An 8,455-nucleotide genomic window follows, 5' to 3' on the forward strand; every position below is an offset into this window, starting at 1 on the left:
TAAATGGAAGACATGTTCATGCAGGATTGTTTCAGATGACATACACAATGTCATGGTATCTGATATGGTTGTACCTGCTATAAAAAGAAATATGGATTATGCAGGATTTTTCCAGATGTCAGACCCGATGTCATGACATCCTGTACACAGAACATTTAGTATGAATGTCTGGTGTTTTGTGATTGCACAATTAATGGCAATCATTGGTTGATTGGAGATATGGCTAGCTGGCGCATTCTTTCAGGGATTTCAACCAGATTTACTTATTTTCCAAGGAGATCAATACAACTGTTATAAAAAGATTTGATTGGAAAATAGATTTAGGGTTTTCATGATGTCCAATGTTTCTATAAAAAGGGACTCAGAAAACCTGTTTGAACACACAACCAAGACTGAGCGAAATTTAGAGAGAGAGCTAGGGTTTGTGTTTGTAGGTCATTCAAGTCATCCATTGATGATTGAATTGGACTGATTTGTCTTCTTGATCAAAGCTTTGAAGCAAGATCAAGAGTGTGTCTTCTTGATTGAAACTGTGAAGTAAAATCAAGAGTTTGTAATTGAAAAGTATTTTCTTTTCACAAGGGATTGTTGTTTAACATCACGGGTTTGTGATTGTAAGGGAAGTGAGTGGGTCCTCATATCTAAGAGTGTTTAGGTAGAAATTGCACGGGTAAAGATTAGGTGAGAAAGACTGTAACTTAGTGAAGTGTACGGATAGTCTTTGAACTAATTCTATTATAGTGATATTCCTTCCTGGCTTGGTAGCCCCCAGACGTAGGTGAGTTGCACCAAACTGGGTTAACAATTGCTTGTGTGATTTGCTTTTCAATTCTATTTAACTATCCATTGTTTATAACCAGATATCAGTGTCGTGACATTACCTTCGACATCTTATATCTGATACCAGAATTTCAACCACGAACTTGCTTCTCTGTCCGAGGTGCTGGCATCTCTTGAATAGCTTTGACTTTGTCAGGATCAACTTCTATGCCTCTCTGGCTCACAATGAATCCTAGAAGCTTTCCAGATCTGACTCCAAAAGTGCATTTAGCAGGGTTTAAGCGCAGTCTGTATTTCCTCAATCTTACAAACAACTTCTTCAGATGAATAACATGCTCCTCTTCTGTCTGAGACTTGGCAATCATGTCATCCACATAGACTTCAATCTCCTTATGTATCATATCATGGAGAAGAGTCACCATGGCCCTTTGATAGGTTGCTCTAGCATTTTTCAGGCTGAAAGACATTACCTTATAACAGAAAGTGCCCCATGGTGTAATGAAAGTTGTTTTCTCCATATCTTCGGGAGACATTTTAATCTGATTATATCCTGAGAATCCGTCCATGAAGGAGAATACAGAGAACTGAGTTGTGTTATCTACCAATACATCAATGTAAGGTAACGGAAAATCATCTTTGGAATTAGCTCTATTCAGGTCTCTGTAGTCTACACACATTCGAACTTTTCCATCTTTCTTCGGAACTGGCACAATATTAGCAATCCACTGCGGGTAAGTTGCAACACCTAGAAAACCTGCATCAAACTGCTTCTTGACCTCTTCTCTGATCTTGACAGCCATGTCTGGTCGAGTTCTTCTCAACTTCTGCTTGATGGGCGGGCATTCCGGCTTCAACGACAACTTGTGCACAACTGTGTCGGTGTCGAATCCTGGCATATCCTGATATGACCAAGCAAACACATCCACATATTCATGTAGTAGCTTGACTAGTTCCTCCTTCACATTTTTTTCAAAGCAGTTCCGACCTTGACTTCCTTTCTATCCTCCTCAGTCCCCAGATTGATCACATCCACTGGTTCCTGATGAGGCTGAATCATCTTTTCCTCTTGTTTCAAAAGTCTGGTCAACTCTTCTGGGAGTTCGTAGTCTTCCTTACCATCCTCTTCAGCTTGGTTAATTGGGAGGTCGAAGTCATAGGGAATTATAGCATTGTCGTGTTCAATGGATCCAATTATTAATGATCTGCATGGAAATGATTTTTTCTTTTTAGCGGAAGATTTTGAAAAATGAAAGTGATGTGAAATCAAAATTGCCATTTTTTAATCTTGTTGTTTGTTTGTTTGTAAAAAAATTAAAAAGATGAAAGACAGGGATCTCAAAAAAATGTGCTTTGTATTGATGATAAGGCTTAAATATTAACACAAAATGAGCCCTACAAAGCTATCCATATGCCTTGGGCGTGGCATTGGATGTTTTTAGAAAACAGTAAATTACTTTGAAAAAGAAACTATATCCGGAACATCTGTTGCCTTCCAGTTAGTGAGAGCGGCATCCGGAGGTCCATGAAACACCATCTTGGACAAATCTGGATCTTCATCTTCAAGAGCATTCACTTGATCATCACTTCGGAAACCAGCTTTGGAGAATATTTCCTGGATGCTAGGAACCTTCCCCTGATGTATCTTCTGATCTTTGAAAAGTCCAATAGACGGCTGATATCCTAATCCACACTTGTCTTTCTTCTCTGGTAATTCAATCAATGTGCCCCAACTACCAGGGCAACCAGCTTCAATTGCAGCTCTCACACTCTTCCACGAGGACATGACCCTCTTGGGTTCTTCAACAAGTTTCGGCTTAGTCTGGACCACATTGACCACTTCAAGGGCTTGGAGAGGAGTTTCAACAATGTCTTCACCTACTTCAATGTATCTGAAAGAAGTCAAATGGCTGACAAAAATATCTTCCTCTCCAGATACTGATACCAGCTTACCAGAAGTAACAAACTTCAGCTTCTGGTGAAGTGTCGAGGTGACAGCTCCAGCAGCATGGATCCAAGGTCTGCCTAACAGACAGCTATAGGCAGGCCTAATATCCATTACCTGGAAGGTAATACGGAAAGTTTGAGGGCCAATCAGGATTGGGAGGTCAATCTCCCCAATAACTGTTCGCTTAGACCCATCAAAAGCTTTCACTATCAAAGCATTGGGTTTCATCTGCACCCTTTCAATATTCAATTGTGCCAGGGTAGTCTTAGGTAACACGTTCAAGGATAAACCTGTATCCACCAGTACTCGAGCCAAAGTAACATATGTACACTGAATGGAGATATGAAGCGCCATATTATGTTCTCGCCCATTAGGGGGTAAATCATCATCAGTGAACATCAAACAACTACTAGCATTGAGATTAGCAACCACATTATCAAAATGAATAACACTGATGTCTTCTGCCACATAAGCTTCGTTCAAGAACTTCAATAGAGCAGTCCTATGAGCCTTAGAACTCATAAGTAAAGAAATAATGGAGATTTTTGAAGGAGTTTGGTTGAGCTAATCTACGACCTTGTAGTCACTTTTCTTGATGATTTTCAAGAATTCTCTATCCTCTTCAGCAGTCACTGCTTTCTTAGATGAGCCTTCTCATGTTTCTGGAGGATTCACCTCTTTCCCCTTCGTTGGTTCAACTGTTGGTGCACTTTCTTTGTTTGGGATCACTTCAGGAGCGAAAACCCTTCCACTTCGAGTCACACCACTAGCTCCAGCGAAGTTAATCACATCTGGCTCTTTCAAGATTACTGGTTTGTTACCCACATAAACTACAGGCTCATAGTTCCAAGGCACTGCTTTGGTACTGTCAAATAATAATGGAGCAGGAACATAAATAACCATGGGCTCAATCTTCTTCACTGGCTCTAGGTCAACATTTCTCTGATAAGGGACCAGAAAAGGCTTGGGAAGCCTCTCTTGATCAAACACAGGCACAATCACAGCAACATCCTCATCAATCTTTGCTCTAGTGAACTGAATAACCCGCTGATCCATCAAACGTTGAAGATAAATTTTGAATTCACCACACTGATCAGGGTTGGACGAACACACCACACAATTATCATGTACTCCATTCATCAATTCTGCTTCCATTAATCTAGCATGGACCACTGTTAAAAGAGTCTTCAACTTGAGCACATCCTTTATCAATCCATCATCAGTTGAACTTTCTATAGCATTGACACCTGAACTATCATGTTTAGGCAAAGGATTGTTCCCCACATTTGGAACATCAGCAAAAGACAATATTTTCTGATCTATCAACTCTTGGACCCGAAGCTTGAACACCTTGCAATTCTCTGTTGTATGACCCTCTGTATTAGCATGAAAGGCACATCTAGCATTCTCATCATACCAAGGCTTATGCGGCTTTGGCATTGGAGGTAATGCCCTTGGCACGACAGTCCCATTCTGAATCAGATACGATAGCAATTAAGTGTAAGTCATTGGGATAGGAGTGGTATTCACATTATTTTACTGTTGATATGTCCTCTGCTGATTTGGTCGTTGCTGCTGAACTGGACGTGGTTGATTATTCTGTTGATTTATCTGTTGATGTTGAGGTGGAGGAGCCTGGAACTGAGGTTGTGGAGCTTGATATTGAGGAACTGGAACTTGATAGTGAGGTACCGGAGCTGGAATAGGAACAGGAGCAATTGGACGGTAAGGCATGGTTGGATATTGAGCAGTCGCTACGTAAGGGTACTGATAATAAGGCACAGAAGCAGGAGCCTTGTATGGTGGCCTCCCCCTCTGAGAAGAAATGGCACTAGTCTCACCCTCCTTCCTCTTGAATCCGTTGAAAGGCTTCTTCAAGATTGGTTGACTGCTGGAACCTCCCTAGATTTTACCACTTTTCAGTCCTTCTTCTACTCTTTCTCCCACGATCACCATGTCAGAAAATCCTGTGGACACACTACTGATCAATCTTTCATAATATTGGCCCTGTAAGGTACCCATGAAAATGTCAATCAATTCACGATCAACCAATGGTGGGTGAACCCTTGCAGCCAATTCTCTCCAGCGTTGTGCATATTCTTTAAAAGATTCATTATCTTTCTGGGCCATACTCTGAAGCTGAGTACGGTTTTGTGCCATGTCAGTATTATATTTATATTGATTTGCAAATGCTTCAACCAACTCATCCCAAGTGTGGATGTTGCTACACTCCAACTGCATGTACCAGTCCAAAGATGCCCCAGTTAGACTGTCCTTAAAGCAATGGATCACGAGCTTATCATCTCTGGCATAGGCAGCCATTTTTCTGCAATACATTTTCAAGTGTATGTTAGGACATGTGAGGCCTTTGTATTTTTCAAATTCTGGCGCTTTGAATTTTGGAGGAATCACCACGTTTGGGACCAGACACATCTCCAAGGCACTCAATCGGGTTGAGTTATGTCCTTCCAAGATTCTTAGCTTTTTGGCCAGAGCACGACACATCAAGATAGCCTCAGAATCTTGGGCAGCAGTAGGGATGACCACTGGAGTAGCTCCATTGTAATTCTGCATTTCAAACTCGTCCTGGAGCTCCTCATTAGTGCGGGGAATGACCACCTGATTGACTATCGGAGGTCCTTGTGCAGCGACTCCATCAGCTACTCCAGAAGTATGCGCAGGTGGAGGCACATGAGTTCTTTCAGGCGGTGGAACAAAACCTGAGGGAAGACCGTAGATAACGGGATTTGGAATAGGAACTGAAGATCCTGACTGAAGAGCAACCCCTTGAACTAGAGCATCGTTCCTTGCAGCAGCGGCAACACGAGCCTCTTCTTCCCTTCTAGCCAGAGCTTGTATAGCCTCAAAGATCTGCTCAATCTTGCTTTTGACAGAGTCCATCTCCTCTCTGAAGGCAGCTTGTTCTTCTCTAACTACATCCATGATTCTTCTTGTGTTGGAGAGAGTAGCGTATGCACGTTGAGGAATCAGCTTGAACTACTGAAGACGAGGAAAAAATGAAATGAATTTTTATTTTTAGAAATGAAATGAATGATGCATACTTTGATGCACGTGGCTATAAAAAATGTCTTTTATGCTTATGTTCAATTTTATTTTCAGGGAACCGTGTTAGATTCCTTGTTATTCAGCAAGCATTCAAAGAGATCACGGGGAATAAAACAAGAATGGAACCAAACTTTTTGTACAAAAGAAACTCAAAATCCTTCATTCATTCAATTCAAAACAGAGTACAAGGATTGAGTACAAAATATTCTTTCAAACATAAAGGAAAGTACAAAATGACAGGGTTAGACTGTAGGCTTCTGTTTGTTGAGCTCTTCCAACTCTCCTTTGAACCTTTTCATCATGTCTTCACAAAGATAAATAAATTCGGTCACTGAAAGAGGGATGTTGTCATTGTCTATGTCTTCCAGAGCACATCTTAGCATCAAAGGCACATTCGTAGCTATGCCATTACAGAAGTCTATCAAACTGGCAAACTTGTCTCGATACTCATTTCTTTGTTCATGTAAAAACTGGATGGTTTCCTCGCAGGGTGCCAAACTAGCATTCACATTTTCCCTTGGGTTCATCCAATCTTCACCTTCTCGTAGCAAAGAGTCATGTCGGCCTCTCCAGTATCGTTCCCACTCATTAGCATTTTCAACCTCCTGGCACTTTCCCTTCCACATTTCAGGTGTAACCTGAGTAGCAGCCAGAGCACTCTCTTTACTGCGGCGTTCTCGTTCTTCCCTTTCTTTTGATTCACAGAGTGAAACACTGAGGTTGGCTATCTCAGCCTCAAGCGTCTCTCTTATCTCCTTCTTTTGTTTTGTGGCGAGCTTCCACCATTTCTCTTTCTCACGACAATCCCTTTCAGCCTCTTTCAGTTGGCTTTTGACGGTATTCAAGCATCTGTCAGCCTGATATAACCCCTCTTTGACTCTTTTTCTCTTATATTCCTCCTTATTAGTCCTTTCGACATTTGCTTGAAGCTGTGTTTTCTTCCGCCCAAGCTCCCACTTATGATTATCCCTTTCTTCAGTAATCCGGAGAAGGTTCAACCGTAGCTCTTCATTCTCTTTTTCCAAACTTTGGATGATAACTTTGAGCTCTTTAGCTTCCTCCATAGTGACGTGAGTAGGTTCTGGAGGATTTGTATGCATTGGAGGCTCATAAGGGTATGGTAGTTTGTCTTGAGAAGCTTTGGCTTGGACCCAACTCGTATATGGCCCTCTAGCTATACAATTCTTCTTTCCACGCTCCCTTTTTCCTTCTCTACGAACTTTAGTCCAGGCACGACCTATCCTCTTCACCATATCAAAGTCCTTCACTCCTTCTCCCAGCAAGAAACCTTCTAACAACTTGTCTTCTAGTTTGTCATCCATAGGAAACCCAAGTTGCCGCATAGCAAGGTCAGGGTTATAATTGATGCAACCTCGAGTTCCTATGAGTGGCACATTATAGAAGTTGCCACATTTGACGATTATGTCCACATCATCATAAACACGAGAGTACCAGGTGATGTCATTGGCAGTGAGAGACATGATTTTTTGAGACCACTTGAGGTTATCCTTATTCTGAATAAAAGACCCTTCGCTTGGTAAGTGAGATAAGAACCATTCATACAGTAAAGGAGCACAACACTGGATCATCCCCCCTTATTCTCATTTCTCCAATGAATGGAGTGATAAACATCTGCAAGCAAGGTGGGAATAGGATTCTTGAGCAAGAAAATGCGTATAGCAGTCATGTTCACGAAGTCATCAATGTTCGGGAACAAGACAATCCTATAGAGTATCAAGGCTAACACAGCATTGAAAGCAACCCAATCTTCTTTACTTTTGAAATTTGAAGCTTTTACCACTAAGAACTTCAAAGTGAAGCCCAAAGTGTCTCCTTTTGGTTCAATATTACCTTTCACTTCCGCTTTATCTAGATGTATAGATGAACCTATTTGTTGATGTGTAGGAAATTCCCCTAGACCAGTGTACGGGACTTCATCCTTGATACCAATGTCTGCTATATGTGAGAACTCTTCCAGTGTTGGCGCCAACTGGAAGTCCTGGAATGTGAAACACCGCAAGGGAGGATCATAGAATTGTGCCAAAGTGAAAATGGCCCAAGCATCCACCTCGGTGTTCATGATAGTCAACAGGTCACCATACTCAACACAAAAGTTGTTCCTTCTGATTTTTTTCACATCTGAGATCAACCCCTTAATCAATCCTAGCTTTGGGTTCCTGAACTTTGTGAGAGAATTCTTTACCTTGAATTAATTTTAATGATAGCAAATTGTGTGATCATCATCCAAATGTTGGTTGTGCATTGCATTACATGATACATGTGTGTTTTATTATGTTTTTCATCCCATTCTATTGTTGCATAACTGTACATATAAACCTACATTGATACTTACCTTTAAATAACAATTAAAATGCATCTTATGTCAGTAAGCATCGATACATAAAGCCTCTGCATCGATACATACAGCATGTGATAAATCACAAAACCTCTCTGTTCAGTATGCATCGATGCATACGAGTCATGCATCAATACATGGAAGACAAAATACTCTATGCATCGATACACACGATCCCTGCATCGATACATGACCAATTGAAACAGCCTGTGTATCAATACATGCGCATTAGGCATCGATACATACCAGTGAGATAATCACATGCATCGATACACACGAATTTTGCATCGATACATGATTAATAAATT

The 8,455-nt window shown here is 41.1% G+C and overlaps 1 protein-coding gene across 1 annotated transcript; it reads right to left on the reverse strand.

Moving 5' to 3' along the window:
• Window positions 1-4,627: 4,627 nt before the first annotated feature.
• LOC127094247 (uncharacterized) lies at window positions 4,628-5,668 on the reverse strand. The gene has a single exon (XM_051033105.1). The coding sequence runs from the start codon at window positions 5,666-5,668 to the stop codon at window positions 4,628-4,630; it is 1,041 nt and encodes a 346-aa protein (XP_050889062.1).
• Between the last annotated feature and the right edge of the window lie 2,787 nt (window positions 5,669-8,455).

The sequence above is a fragment of the Lathyrus oleraceus genome, chromosome 6 (genome assembly GCF_024323335.1).
Source record: "Lathyrus oleraceus cultivar Zhongwan6 chromosome 6, CAAS_Psat_ZW6_1.0, whole genome shotgun sequence".
Lineage (NCBI taxonomy): Eukaryota > Viridiplantae > Streptophyta > Magnoliopsida > Fabales > Fabaceae > Lathyrus > Lathyrus oleraceus.

What these genes read in the sequence shown, in the direction of transcription:
- LOC127094247 (XM_051033105.1), bottom strand. Translation starts at nt 5,668, where the DNA reads ATGGATGTAGTTAGAGAAGAACAAGCTGCCTTCAGAGAGGAGATGGAC.